The 15,000-nt window shown below is 44.9% G+C and overlaps 1 protein-coding gene across 2 annotated transcripts in view; it reads left to right on the top strand.

The window, feature by feature from the left end:
• LOC135104285 (uncharacterized) overlaps positions 1 to 15,000 on the top strand; it is a 101,957-nt gene that overhangs the window by 11,183 nt on the left and 75,774 nt on the right. For both annotated transcript variants that reach the window (XM_064011498.1, XM_064011499.1), the window contains exon 2: positions 6,503 to 6,538. In XM_064011498.1, the coding sequence (XP_063867568.1) occupies positions 6,503 to 6,538 (36 nt within the window). The remainder of the gene's footprint in view (positions 1 to 6,502; positions 6,539 to 15,000) is intronic.

The following is a 15,000-nucleotide window of genomic DNA, read 5'->3' as shown; positions in this document are numbered from 1 at the left end:
CGTCTACCTCCTCCACACACTCACTTCCTCCTCGTCGTCCACCTCACATTCACCGTCTCTTCCTCGTCCATCTCCTCCACACATCCTCGCCTTGTCCACCTCCTCTACACACTCACCACCTCCTCCTCCTCCTCCTCCTCCTCCTCCTCCTCCTCCTCCTCCTCCTCCTCCTCCTCCCCCCAACGGGCTGGAGCACTGTGGTCATGGCCTCCAACCGCGAATGGATGCCGCAACCGCATTACGAAACAAGACCACATGGCCACTATTGCTACTCCACTGCTGCTGGTGGTGGTGGTGGTGGTGGTGCTGCAGGAATCACTACTGATACTGCTGTCGCTGCTGGTGCTCCTACTGCTGCTGCTGCTGTTATTGGTATTTCTGCTACTACTACTACTGCTGTTGTTGCTGCTGCTGTTCTTGTTTCGTTAGTATTAGGAGTAGTAGTAGTAATAGTAGTAGTAGTAGTAGTAGTAGTAGTAGTAATAATAATAATAATAATAATAATAATAATAATAATAATGATAATAATAATAATAATAAAGAGCAGAACTGAGCAAGCAGTATTTACGTATGTCTATCTCTGTGGGAAGGAAAAGTTGTCGTGGGAATTACTTTCTTGCCTTGCGGTCACACCTTTTGCGCCACGCCGCCAATACTGTCTGAAGGGCGTGCGTTGCCAAATCCCCCATTGAGAACAACGATCATTCCCTTGAAAGATATTGCACACAAACAAAAAATTGCAATCCTTCCCTGCCTCCACCCATTCCCTTGCTCTTTTTGTTAGTTTGTTAGCGGCGTCCCCGGTGCGCGCGGTGCCTCCCTCCCCTGCTCGTCTTATCATCACACACGAGCTTCTCATTTTTCACACGTTTGTCATCATTACCATCATTTTCGCCTCATAACCACCGCTGCCAACACCGCTGCACCATGGCCTCCACCCCACCCCCGCCAACCACAGGATCGCCACCCATTTACTGCAACACACACACACACACACACACACACACACACACACACACACACACACACACACGTACACGACCTTTGCAGTCCTCGTATGGATATGCATACGCGTGTCCGCCTCGCCCGTGATTCGCTTATCTGCATGCATATCTGAATTTGGGGCAACTGAACATTGTTTTAATTCCGTTAGTTTGTATGTGTGAGCTGGGTGTGTAGGCTTCTCTCTCTCTCTCTCTCTCTCTCTCTCTCTCTCTCTCTCTCTCTCTCTCTCTCTCTCTCTCTCTCTCTCTCTCTCTCTCTCTCTCTCTCTCTCTCTCTCTCTCGCTCGGTTCGGTAGCAGTGGTCGGTGCGTTCCCCCGCGGCCCCTCGACACATATAAGGCACAGTGAGTCATAAGGCAGCCTCGGGGAACAGAAGGAGGAGTAGAGGAGGACGTGGGGATAGGGAGAGGCGAGGGGCGAGGGAGGGACGGGTGGTGGGACGGGGGAGGGGGCCGGGGCTTGTACGGGAGCACCTCTAGGACCGAAGAGGAGGAAAAACACTGCCGCCGTATGCTGGATAATAAGAGTGACCCCGAGATTCGTTCTGCGCGGCGTGGCATTTGAGAGGGTGACACCGACGCTTGCCACGCCTGACAGGGTGCATGGCTGGTGACAGGGACTGCTGCGGGAATGCGCCGTCTGGAAGGGTGATTGGGGGTAGTAGTGGTGGTGGTGGTGGTAGTGGTAGTGGTAGTAGTAGTAGTAGTAGTAGTAGTAGTAGTAATGGAAGTGGTGGTGACGGTAGTTAATGATTTATTGTAGGTAGTAGCTATAGTAGTTGTAATATTAGTAGTAGTTAAAGAGTGAGTTTTGATATTGAAGAATGAAATGAGATACTGGGAGTGGTACGAATAGTAGTAGTAGTAGTAGTAGTAGTAGCAGACGTAGCAATACCAGCAGCAGCAGTCGTTGTAGTGCTTTATATTGCATTAGCTTTGTGGCAGCGAGTTTAAAGGCTCTAGCGAGTGAGGTAAGGTTGTAAAAGCGAGAATTACTGCAGTGTTGGAGGCGGAAAAAGTGCCTGAGGAAGAGTTAGCAAATGGTACTGTGTTGTGAACCATTACTGCTCTACCTCCTCCTCCTCCTCCTCCTCCTCCTCTACCTTTCCCGGGGCATCTTTCGCATACTCCTCCCACCCAAACACAGTCCGACCTTCCTCCACCTCCACCTCCTCCTCCTGCTCCTCCTCCTCGTTCCTTCCCTCCGCATTAAGAGACTCCCAGACCAGCCCGCCAAAACCAATCTCACTTTGAACACTGCGCGAAGAAAAACAATAAAAAGAAAAAGAGAAAACCATTGATTAGGTTTAGTTTGCGGTGAATAGCTTTCGCCTCTTGCTGTGGGAATGTGGTTTGCTGTGCCTGCTTTGCTTGTTTGTCTGCTTCTCTGCTTCCATGCCTGCTTGTCTGCTTGCTTATTTGTTTGTTTCTTTTGCTTCTTTGATTCACTTGTGTATTTACTTCGCTTTGATTGTTTAGACAGACAGATGGATAGACTGACGTAACAGTTGAGTGGCTGTTTGACTTGTTTATACGAGTGATTAAGGAAATGCCGACCAACAGAGAGAGAGAGAGAGAGAGAGAGAGAGAGACAGAGAGAGAGAGTCGTGGCTGGCCGTTATAATGAAGCATTGTTCCCACGTGTGTGTGTGTGTGTTTGTGTGTGTGTCGGTGGGTCCACTTAGTGCGTCCAGGTAGCTTTCCTTTCCCCTCGCCACCCTTCCCTCACACACACACACACCTACCTAATTACCGTGAAGACAACATCCTTTGACCCTCCTTACAGTGTGTGTGTGTGTGTGTGTGTGTGTGTGTCACGGTAACCTTCCCTGTATCGATAAAAAAAAAAAAAGGTATAATAACAAGCATACCTGAAATGTAGCGTGGATTTAAATCATTGAAAACACACACACACACACACACACACACACACACACACACACACACACACACACACACAGAACGCTCTCTCTCTCTCTCTCTCTCTCTCTCTCTCTCTCTCTCTCTCTCTCTCTCTCTCTCTCTCTCTCTCTCTCTCTCTCTCTCTTGCCCACCAGAGTTGTTACCTTATGCAAACTATAATGTATTCGGCGATGGAAGATATCCGAATAAGTGGTCAGCACCGAAATCCCTAGACGCATGCTCGACTCGTGGCTCAGAGAGAGAGAGAGAGAAAGAGAGAGAGAGAGAGAGCGCGAGTGGGGGTGGCGATATAGGCGGGTGTCTCCTCTTCCTCTTCCATATTTGTAAAGAGACGCTTCATTTTGAGGATTCGTTCGGCCAATGGTTCGAAATTTCGTTCCGCGGGACCGTGAGAGCGATGGAGCAGTCACGTGATTTTGTTCCTCCTCCTCTTCTTCCTCCACCTCCTGCTCCTCCTCCTCCTCCTCCTGTACTACTACTACTACTACTAATAATAATAATAATAACAATAATAATAATAATAATACCGGCACCGTTGCTTCTGCCTCAAGATAACGTGGTGGTCAGTAGTAGAAAATACACTTCATCGTCTTTCTACTCGTCCTCGTGTCCTCCTACTCTTCCTACTACTACTGTTACTACTACTATTACTACTACTACTACTACTACTACTACTACTACTACTACTACTCATTACGGCAAGATCACGTTAAGTTTCAAGATGACGTGCTGGTCAGTAGAAGGAAAGAAGGAACTAGTACTGCAAATTCATCGTCTTCCTGCTTGTCCTCCTCCTCGTCGCTTCCTCAGTCGCGGCAGAAGCTTTGTACCAGGATTTAATTTTTTGTCGACTCATGCTACCATTTTATAGACCCAAGGACCGACCGACCACAGACCGTACCCTAGTTTACTTAAGGTTCCATGAATTGTGCGAGAAAAGGGAGAGAGAGAAAGAGATAGGGACAGACGGACCAGAAATGAGGAAAGGGAACAAGAAGGAAGGGAAAATGGAAATGAGGGGAAAGAAATAGGACGTGTTTGGTTGTCGTATCACTTCTCGAACTGCACGGGAAGCGGAGAGGGAGAGGGAGGGAAGGACCTGAAATGAGGAAAGGGAACAGCAAGATGGAAGGGAAGAAAATGGAAATGAGGGAAAAATAGGAAGTGCTTGGTTGTCCTATCTTATCTAGTTTACTTAAGATTCCACGAATTGCACGGGAAAGAAAGGGAGGAAGGGAGTTACCAGAAATGAGAAAAGGAAAGAAGGTGGAAGGGAGAATGGAAACAAGGTAAAATAGAATCTGCTCAAATGTCGAGTCCAAAATAGAGGTGCTGAGTTGTCCTATCATATCTGTGGTATTTCATTTAATGTTCCAAGAAGAAAAAGGGAAGAGGAAGATGGAAGGAAAAAAAAAAAAAGAAGAAAAAGAAGGATTATTGCTCTATTGTTGCGTGAAAGATGGACGTGTTGGGTTGTTCTATCATATCTACACTATGACTATTGAGAAACGCTTTGCTGTTTCACCACGACTATTTTCAGAGGCCACATGAATAATCAGACGGGTTCTCAAGTACGTTTCTCCTGTTAATTATGTAGAAATTTCACTAACCTGTCACTATAATCTAAAAAAAAAACACCCTTAAAAACCAGTAGAACTTCAACTACAGCCTTTTTGAATGTAGAGGAAGACGTACCGTGCAGAAATGTTTCATAATACGATAGAAAAATTATCTCCTACGCGGTTCTGGAGGGAGAGTAAAGGAAGGAAGGAAGGAAGGAAGGAAGAGGCAGAACCATCACCCTTATCCCTTCACGATGGTTCCTTAAGGGGGGCAGGAGTGGATCACAGTCATCTTGAACCGCTGTGCTCTCAAGGTCAGACACAACTAAGCTAACAGGTGTGGATTTTTCGTCTCTCTCTCTCTCTCTCTCTCTCTCTCTCTCTCTCTCTCTCTCTCTCTCTCTCTCTCTCTGTCTCTGTCTGTCTGTCTGTCTGCCTCAAGTCCTCATACTTTTTTTATTTTTATCATTCCTGTAGTTTTCGTTCGTTTCTTCCTCTATTGCTCTTCAACCTGTTTGCCTTTACGATTTTTATCTTCTACCTCCTCCACCACCCTCCTCCTCCTCCTCCTCCTCCTCCTCCTCCTCCTCCTCCTCCTCCTCCTCCTCCTCCTCCTCCTCTACCTCCTCTTCCTCTTGAGGCCTGGAATGCGCTTTTTCCCATCTTAAGGGATTTTTGAAGGCAGAAAATCGTACTCTACCCGATGCCAAGATTCCTGCGGTTCCCTGGCGAGGTATTTGAAGGCAGGAAAAGGCGACGGGTTGACTGAACATAAAGAGAAGAACTGAGGATGCTATATTACTACTACCCTTTACGCCTCTCTCTCTCTCTCTCTCTCTCTCTCTCTCTCTCTCTCTCTCTCTCTCTCTCTCTCTCTCTCTCTCTCTCTCTCTCTCTCTCTCTCTCTCTCTCTCTCTCTCCGCCTCCATAATTAGCGGAATTTATTGCAAGAGGGATAATTAATTTTGCACTTTTTTTTTTTATCAGTGTTTGCTTATGCTTTACTCCTGCTACTCCTCCTCCTCTTCTTCTTTCTCTTCCTCTTCCTCTTAATATAATAATGTTCAATATCCCTCAGTGAAAATAAGAAGTAAAATTATGCTCTTGATCATTAATCCGTGGCTTTATTCGCTCCACGCGTCTTATCTATGCTCTTTTTACGACTGGAGGAGGAGGAGAAGGAGGAGGAGGAGGAAGAGGAAGTTTGCAGAAGGTAGTCTTCCGTATCCCTAAGGAAGGTGGTTGGGAGAGAGGCAGAGGAAGGGAGGGAGGGAGGGAATGAAAAAGGAGGAGGAGGAGGGAAGGAAAAAGGAGGAGGAGGAGGAGGGATGGATGGATGGAAGAGAAAGAAGGAGGAACATTTGGTAGGATGTGTAATTTGCTTTTCTTGTGTGTTTTGTGACCCGGTAGTTTAGTGGTCACCTTTTGGTCTTCCTCCTTCTCCTCCTCCTCCTCCTCCTCCTCCTCCTCCTCCTCCTCCTCCTCCTCCTCCTCCTCCTCCTCCTCCTCCTCCTCTTCCTGGTACAAAAAAAGTTGACCCACAGTAAATAAAGGCGGTATGAATTAAGTTTTTCCTTTTATCTCTTTTATTTTTGTTATTGATATAATTTCATTGCCATTACAGCTTTCTTTTTTCTTTTTCGTTCATGTATTCATTGTGAGCTTAGTTTTTTTTTTGTTATTCTTTTGTTACCTTTGTAGTATTCCTGTTATATATATTTTTTTCTATTATTTTACACACTTTTTTCCGACAGTTGCCTTTCTATGTTTCGTTATTGTTATCATTAATTTACTGCTATGATACTTTTTGTCATTATTTTACCCACGTATTTATTGCTACCTTTACTATTACTGTATCGCTATTATTATTACTAGTTTATTTATATGGTATCCTTGTCATTATATTACCCACATTTTCACTGTTACTTTCCTCACATAATCATCACTGCATCATTATTACCACTAGTTTATTGCTATGGTATTCTTATGTTAATTTGGCGTCTCTCCTCCACAGGTACGACCCTCGGCAGTTCCCCTTCGCTCTGGCCAGGTACTGTATTGTCCTTGTCTCTAGTTACTGTGCTGCTCTCCCTCAGGTGCTGTTGTTAGGTACTGCCGGAGCCCCTCGCCTTCCCTCCCTTCCCTCTCTTCCCTCTGTCCTTTCCTTTCTCTCTCTCTCTCAGGTAAACTCACTTGCTAAAAGGATCGGTAACCATCACCACGAAGGAGCTGTTTTCTTTTTTCCTTTCTTTACTCTTCATTGGAGTTTCCTTAAGTTGTTTTTGTTGTGTTTTTTTTTATTACTCACTCGTGCTGTCTTCCGTGTGTGTGTGTGTGTGTGTGTGTGTGTGTGCGTGTGTTCTGTTGACACTCATGTATATATTATTTGCCTTGTCTTGTATTAGTTTTGCTGCGTCATGAGTACACACACACACACACACACACACTACTTATACGGCAAGGACTGTGTGTTTTGCATATGTCTATAATACTTTTTTCCACCCCCTCCGCCCGTCTCTCTCTACGCCCAGTCTTCGAATATGCGCGGGTAAATATTGAGCTCATTTTACGCCCGGCAGCGAGGAAGATGACGACACGGTCAGGACTACACGCCTTGCCATTAGATTCGTAAAAACTTCAATAATACTTGTCCGCACTTCATGATTATTCGTCTGTGGTGTTCCTTGATGCGTCAGGGTGTGAGTGTGGGTGGATGGATGCGTGGGTGGATGTAGGTGAGTGTGAGTTGGTGGGTGCTACATTTTTCAAAACTTTGCATTGAATTCAGTCATACAGATTTTATTTCTTTTGTCATGTTCTTTAATGTATCAGATGTATATATGTATGTATGGATGGATGGCTTTGTGTGTGTGTGTGTGTGTGTGTGTGTGTGTGTGTGTGTGTGGGTGGGTGGGTGGGTGGAAGGGGAAGGACAGGCAGTACAGCTGGTAGTGATGGTGGAGTGTGAACTGGATGGTCGTTAGATGGATGGGTGGTTCCGGTTTGCTTGGCGGCGAAAAAAATTACCGAATTGATAGTTATGGTTAACACTGGTGATTGTGGTGGTAGACGGTCGGCCACTAGCACCACCACCACCACAACCACCACCACCACCACCACAGTAACAAACATAACAATCAGTCCCGTGAAAATTTATAGGCAGGAGGAAAGGAGGAAAAAATTACAGACTATAGAAGAGAACCCAAACAGGCCTAGTCATACCTCCTTCCCTCTTCCTCTCTCTCCTTCCCTCCCTCCCCGATCTGTGAGTAATTACCGTGTGTCACCTGGCCGGCTTACCTGGTCGACCGCTGATGAGGGGTTGTGGCTGACATCCCACACCCACCCGGGGAGGAACGGAGGGGCGGGTGTGAGGCGCGGGGAGCGAGACGTGAAAATGTTTATCATACTGAGAAGGAAGCCGCGATACTGATGCTGCTATTAAGAAATTACTGTGACGGCAAGGCAGAAAGTTGAAAATAGATTAGGTTAATGCGTAAAGATGAAATAGTAATAGAAAAAAAGGAAATTAAGAGTAGGAGACGTGAAAATATTTATCATACTGGGGAGGAAGTCACGATGCTAACCATTAAGAAATTGCTGTGACGGTAAGACAGAAAATTAAAGAGAAATTAGGAGGTTAGTGCGTAAGGGAATAAAATTTAAATTAATTAGGTTAGTGCGTAAGAGAGAGAGAGAGAAAAAAAAAGAAAGAACGGAAAGACGAAAAAATATTTGATAATGAAGGGAAGCCACGGCACTGATCATTAAGACGTTGTGGTGATGGTGATGCAGAAAGTTGAAAAGAAATGAGGAGGTTAGTGCGTAAGGGAAAAAAAAAAGGTAATAAAGAAAGAAAAGAGGAAGAGACAGGAACGAAAATATTTATGATAGTGAAGGGAAAGGTATGATTATGATGCTACTACTGAGAAATGGCGGAGCAGGCAGAAAATCAGTGAAAAAGTTAGCTCGTAAAAGAAAGAAGGAAAGTAAGAAAGGAGAAAAAAAGACGAAAATATTTATGATAGCGAAGAGAAAGGTATGATTATGACGGCAGAACAGAAAATAAAACAAGAAAAAACCGAGGAATAAAATACCAAACTTGCACTTAGGAAAAGATAGAAAGAAAGAAAGAAGTAAAGAGATAAAAAAAAATAATCTACGAATATTTATGATAGTTAAATGGGGAAGCCACGATAGTGATGGTACTAATAGAAAAATGTGGTGATGGCAATGCGCATAGTGAAGAATATATTAGGAGATTTATATGTAAAGAAAAGATAAGAAGACAGTCAGCGAGGAGCAGGAGGAAGCCGTGGTGGTGTTGCTTCTCTTAGGGAAATGTGATGATGGGGAATGCGATAAGTGAAGAATAAATCAGTTTGTAGGCAAAGAGGAGAATAAGTATGTAAGGAAAATAAAAATTGAGCAAATCATATCTTAATGCTTAAAAAAAAAAAGTTAAAGTGGTGAAGAGAGTGAGATAAGACGGAATATGAAATGGTCTCTTTGTAAAAAATAAAAAATTCAATAAAATATGAAAAGAAGAGAAAAAAATGAAAAAGCTGAAGAGATTGCTGAAGGAAATAGCGGGCTGGCTGGTAACAAATTAAGAACGTTCATTTCTGTGTATTTCTTCCATTTTTTTTTTTTTTGGGGGGGCGGTATGTTCCATAAATAAAAAAAAAAGACATTCCATCTCCTCATCTGCTTGTGTAAATATAATGAATGATGAAAAGAATAACAAAATCGAACTAATTAATTAATCATAAGCCGCATTAAATCAAGAAAAACAGTGACTTGACTTCTCACAAACCCGATACCAAAATTACCCGGCTGGTTTTCTTAACACTAACCATATTTGCGCTCAGATTTTTAGAGCAGAAAATCAAAAGAAAAATATTTTGCAGCGCATGATGTTTTTTTCCTCGCATGAGTTAAGGAGGAAACCGGAGAGGAAGAGAAGGAGGAGGAAGAGGAAAGAAAAGATCAAAAGGAGAAGACGTAGGAAGAGAAGAAGGACGAGGAGGAGGAGAAGGAAAAGGAACACAAAGGATGAGAATGAAGAAGAGGAGATGGAAAAGGAGAAGGGTGAATAAGAAAGTGAAGACAAAGAAGGAGGAGAATCAGGAGAAAAACAAGGACTAGAATGAGGAAAAGGAACACAAAGGAAGATAACGAGAAGAAAGAAAAAAAGAGGATGAGGAGGAAGAGGGGAAAAAAGAATTATAAGAATGAACACAAAGGAAGAACGAACGACACCCTTTCTATTTTCACCCTGGCAAACTTCTCGTGACCAACTAACCACAACTACACAACTCGAAGTGAGAGACAAAGAATAGACAGTAAGGGCAGGAGTCTTCAGCTCACGAGGGCGACGGAGGAGGACGAAGAAGAGGAGGAGGAGGAGGAGGAGGAATAAATTGAGAGACGGCGGAGGGTCAGTGATGGAAGAAAGGAGTGGCAGATTTATTGTCGGGGTGATGGGGAGAATATTTTGTAAGGTGTGAGGGTCAGGGAGAAGAGAAAGAGAGTGAGAGAGAGGGAGAGAGAGGGAGAGGGACAGTACGCCGGGAGAAAGGGGACGGTTGGCTGTAAAAGAGCGAAATTATAGGGAGGAAAAATAAAAACAAAAGGAGGGAGAATGTGAAAGGAAGGAATGCGTTTGAGTAAAGTGACTGAAAGGAAAATAAAGTACATGATAAACTGAAGGTCTGGGTTGAGGTTAGAGGGGAAGGAATGTTATTAGTGAGGAAAAAAATGATAAGGATGCTAAGAATTGCTGAAAGAGAGAGAGAGAGAGAGAGAGAGAGAGAGAGAGAGAGAGAGAGAGAGAGAGAGAGAGAGAGGAAACAGGTGTGCATAGACAGGTAACAAGGGAAAGGGAGGGTAAAAGGGAGAGAGAAGGGAAGAAAAGGGAACGCACCACACTGCCTTCTTTCATTACCATCCCATCCTCTCCCTTCTCCCTCCCTTCTCCCTCTCCCTCTCTCCCTCCCAGCGCCTTCACCTGTTTTCACCTTGACTTTAACCTTCTCCTCACCTCTCCCACCCACCACCACCCTCACCAACCTCGTTCTCACCCTCGCCCGCCTCCCGCTGCTTCCCAAGGAGACATTGCTGCCATACATGGGTTTCTATGGACCGGGTGGTGGTGGTGGTGGTGGTAGTGGTGGTGGTGATGGTGGTGGTGGTAGTGGCGGTGGTGAAGTGTGAATGGTATCTTGGTTGGAAATCAGTGACCAGTGGTGATTGTGGAAAAGAAGGGAGGGATCTATAACCCTATCTTAGACTCTCTCTCTCTCTCTCTCTCTCTCTCTCTCTCTCTCTCTCTCTCTCTCTCTCTCTCTCTCTCTCTCTCTCTCTCTCTCTCAACAATTCCTAGCATCCTTATCATCATTTTTTCTTCCTAATTACATTCCTCCAAAAACCCATCTCTCTCTCTCTCTCTCTCTCTCTCTCTCTCTCTCTCTCTCTCTCTCTCTCTCTCTCTCTCTCTCTCTCTCTCTCTTGCTTGCTATGGCCCTCTGGTGGCTTGGAGGGGAAGGTGCGAACGTGAGACAGGCAGGCGCGCGGGACAGGAGGTGGCAAGGGAAGGCGAGACGTAACATGAGGAAGACAAGAGGGATGAGAGGGAGCAAGGGGAGAGATGAGAAAAAGAGAGAAAGAGGAGAAAAAAAAAGATGAGATGCCAAAGAGTGATGAGGTGAGGACGTTACACACACACACACACACACACACACACACACACACACAGAGAGAGAGAGAGAGAGAGAGAGAGAGAGAGAGAGAGAGAGAGAGAGAGAGAGAGAGAGATTGTTTTACTTCAAGTAATTTCGCATCAACATTCTTTTACTGTTACGTTGTGAAACTTGAACTGAAGGAAGAAAAGGAGGAGGAGGAGGAGGAGGAGGAGGAGGAGGAGGAAGAGACGGAGGCACGAGACAGAGAGAGAGAGAGAGAGAGAGAGAGAGAGAGAGAGAGAGAGAGAGAGAGAGAGAGAGAGAGAGTCAAAGGATAAAATATATAAACAAAAGAAGTAATAATGATCAAGGAAAAAAGCAAGAGAGAGAGAGAGAGAGAGAGAGAGAGAGAGAGAGAGAGAGAGAGAGAGAGAGAGAGAGAGAGAGAGAGAGATAAAGGTGTGAATACAGTAAATACAATGCAAGACTCACCTGTATCGAGAAGGCAAAGGTACAAGGTAAATATAACACGTGAGGGAATGGCAAGGAAGATGAACACCTCTGAGAATATTGACTTGATGGGGGCGAGGAAAAGAATGGAGGCAGAGAAGGATGGATGGAGATGGAGAGAGTCAAGAGTGCTCGGGGAGGGATGGATAGGGAGGGAGAAAGAATAAGAAAGAGAGAGCAATGGATAGGGACGGAGATGCTATATATATAAGGTGCTTGAAGAGAGAGGAAGGACAGAAGGGAGGGAGACAGAATAGAGTGCTGAGAAGGAATGGGAGAGTGGAAGGAAAGGTGGATATGAGAGTAATGATGGGGAAAAGGGTGGAGGAGGTGATGGTGGTGTGTGCAAGGGCGTGGTGGTGGAGGGGATGGGTGGAGATGAGTGGAAGAAGAGATTGTGGAAGATTGAGGTGGAGGTAGATGAAGAAGAACGGAGTGAAGATGAATAGAAGTGGAGATTACTGGAAGATTGTGGGAAAAAGTTCTTGTTTAGCAGGTGTGGATTAGAAGGAAGTAGGTTAAGTAGTGGAGGTGGTGGAAGTAATGAAAGAATTAAGGTGAACGGACAGAAATCATGGATACAGAAAAGTAGAAATTGTAATGATGTGGATGGGAGATAAGTGGAGGTGCTTATACCAGTAGATACCAATGAAAAAAATAAAATAAAGGGACAGAAACGAGATAAGTGAACAGAAATCAGAAACGATGGGGAAGAATAGAAATTGTACTGATGTGGATGGGAGATAAGTGGAGGTGCATATACCACCAGAAAAAATAAGATAAAGGGACAGAAAGAAGATAAGGGAACATAAATCAGCAAAAATGGGGAAAAATAGAAACTTTAATAATGTGGATGGGAGTAACACAAATAACTGACAGTAATACAAGTGGACACATATACATGCATATGCAAATTCCCCTTTTTATATATAAGTAGGCCTATTTTTAAGCGGGTCTTTTCATAAGTGGACTTTATACAAGCTTTTGTTGCCCTAAGCCAGACCTTCCCTTGCAGTTAAATAAATAAAGAGAGAGAAATTATCGTTTGGGAGGAAGGTGAAAGGTGGAGGAAAGACAAATTAATAATTAGTGAGAGAGAGAGAGAGAGAGAGAGAGAGAGAGAGAGAGAGAGAGAGAGAGAGAGAGAGAGAGAAGATGGGATAACCTAACTGAACTTAACCTAACCTAACCTAACTTAACCTACGAGGAGAAGGGATAGTTAGAGAGAGAGAGAGAGAGAGAGAGAGAGAGAGAGAGAGAGAGAGAGAGAGAGAGGGAGGAAGGTGGGTGGCTGGATTGAGTGGTGAGGGAAAGTGAGGGCCAGGAGGCGGCGGTGAGCAGGCGGTGATGGGGTGACTTAGATATTCATGAGCGCTCAGGAGAACTGCCTCATCCCCGCCTTACTCACCCGCGCATCTGCCCAGGATAGCCTCGGGACCGCCAACGCCACCTGAGTGTTAAAATTCTCCTCCCCCTCCTCCTCCTCCTCCTCCTCCTCCTCCTCCTCCTCCTCCTCCTCGTAGAACTGGCACTTAACATTATGATGAAGTAACATGTGTTGGGCGCCTCTGTTAGCAGGAAGGCGTGGCACGAGAGAGAGAGAGAGAGAGAGAGAGAGAGAGAGAGAGAGAGAGAGAGAGAGAGAGAGAGAGAGAGAGAGAGAGAGAGAGAGAGAGAGAGACTATAGGGCCAAAAAAATAGAGTCGAGTAATAATTATACAGATATAGAAGAAAATTACCTACAAGAGAGAGAGAGAGAGAGAGAGAGAGAGAGAGAGAGAGAGAGAGAGAGAGAGAGGAGCCCCCGTGCCCCTGACAGTGACGGAGTGACGCCCATATGCCCACATCATTGCCTGAAAATGAGTTTTGGGTATTTTTCCTCCCCTCACTCCTTCCTCCTTCCCCTCCTACCTTCCCTGGGCCGCGAGGGAGCGCAGGAGAGCGGAACGAGAGATAATAGGAAGCGGAAGACAAAAGAAGCAATAATGATAAAAGAGGTAACACGAGAGAGAGAGAGAGAGAGAGAGAGAGAGAGAGAGAGAGAGAGAGAGAGAGAGAGAGAATGTGTGTTAGGTGTTCCAATAATATATTATATAAACAAAATAAGGATCGTTGATAAAGGAAGGAACATGAGAGAGAGAGAGAGAGAGAGAGAGAGAGAGAGAGAGAGAGAGAGAGAGAGAGAGAGAGAGAGAGAGAAAGAGAGAGAGAGAGAGAGGTCCTGCTATAAAGTCGCCAAGGGATGGGTAATATAAACACACCTGTACTTACGTCTTACCTGAGAGATTAATGTCGTAATAAATAGATTCAAGCTCAATAAAGAAGATCAAAAAAATAAAACTCGGTGTTTGAGCAAGATAACTCAGACGCAGAGGGAGACTGAGGGATGAAGAGGTGTGAAGTACAATGAAGTGGTTGATAAAATTAGGACTCGTTGAATTACACATAAAAGGGGAGGGAAGAAAGAGAGAGGGAGAGGGACAGAGAGTGAGAGAGAGAGAGAGAGAGAGAGAGAGAGAGAGAGAGAGAGAGAGAGAGAGAGAGAGAGAGAGAGAGAGAGAGAGAGAGAGAGCGGTGCATAAATTACGAGTGAGTTAAGAGAGGAAGACAGGAAGGATCGGTCACGAGGGGAGAAATAAGAATAGATTTGTAAGTTGTCTATATGTATGATAATATAGAGATGAGGAGAGAGAGAGAGAGAGAGAGAGAGAGAGAGAGAGAGAGAGAGAGAGAGAGAGAGAGAGAGAGAGAGAGAGAGGTGTTTGTCTTGTTAATTATGTCTGGCCACCGTATAATGCTAGTGGTTGCATAGTGTATGATTTGTCCTCTCTCTCTCTCTCTCTCTCTCTCTCTCTCTCTCTCTCTCTCTCTCTCTCTCACACAGGTAGAGGCGCCCCGGGGGTTATGAACTGTGTTGGGTGGGTGGGGAGGGAGTGGGGAGGAAGGGAAAGAGGTGAGGCTGTGACAGGTGAAGGGAGGGAAGGGGAGACGAGAGGAGGAAGGGGAGGAGTTTGTCTGAGTTCTCTCCACTTTTTCCTCTCCATTTTTCTTCCTCTTTTCCTCCATCTTCTCCACTCAGCTACATGGGGAATAGTTTTCATAGTTTTCTTCCTCCTCCTCCTCCTCCTCCTCCTCCTCCTCCTCCTCCTCCTCCTCCTCGTCCATCTTCTCTTTTTCCCTCCATCGCGTCCCAAACATGTATTTTTCCTCCCCAAAATTCTCATTTTATCTCATGCTTCACTATTTCCCTTCCACAGTTTTTTTCCCTTTTTTCTTTTTTTATTTCTTTTTACATGGAACTTTCTTTAGTCTGCTTCTG

This window comes from Scylla paramamosain, chromosome 10 (assembly GCF_035594125.1).
Source record: "Scylla paramamosain isolate STU-SP2022 chromosome 10, ASM3559412v1, whole genome shotgun sequence".
NCBI lineage: Eukaryota > Metazoa > Arthropoda > Malacostraca > Decapoda > Portunidae > Scylla > Scylla paramamosain.
The sequence above is the reverse complement of the archived record's forward strand: the minus strand, read 5'-3'. Positions and strand labels throughout refer to the sequence as shown.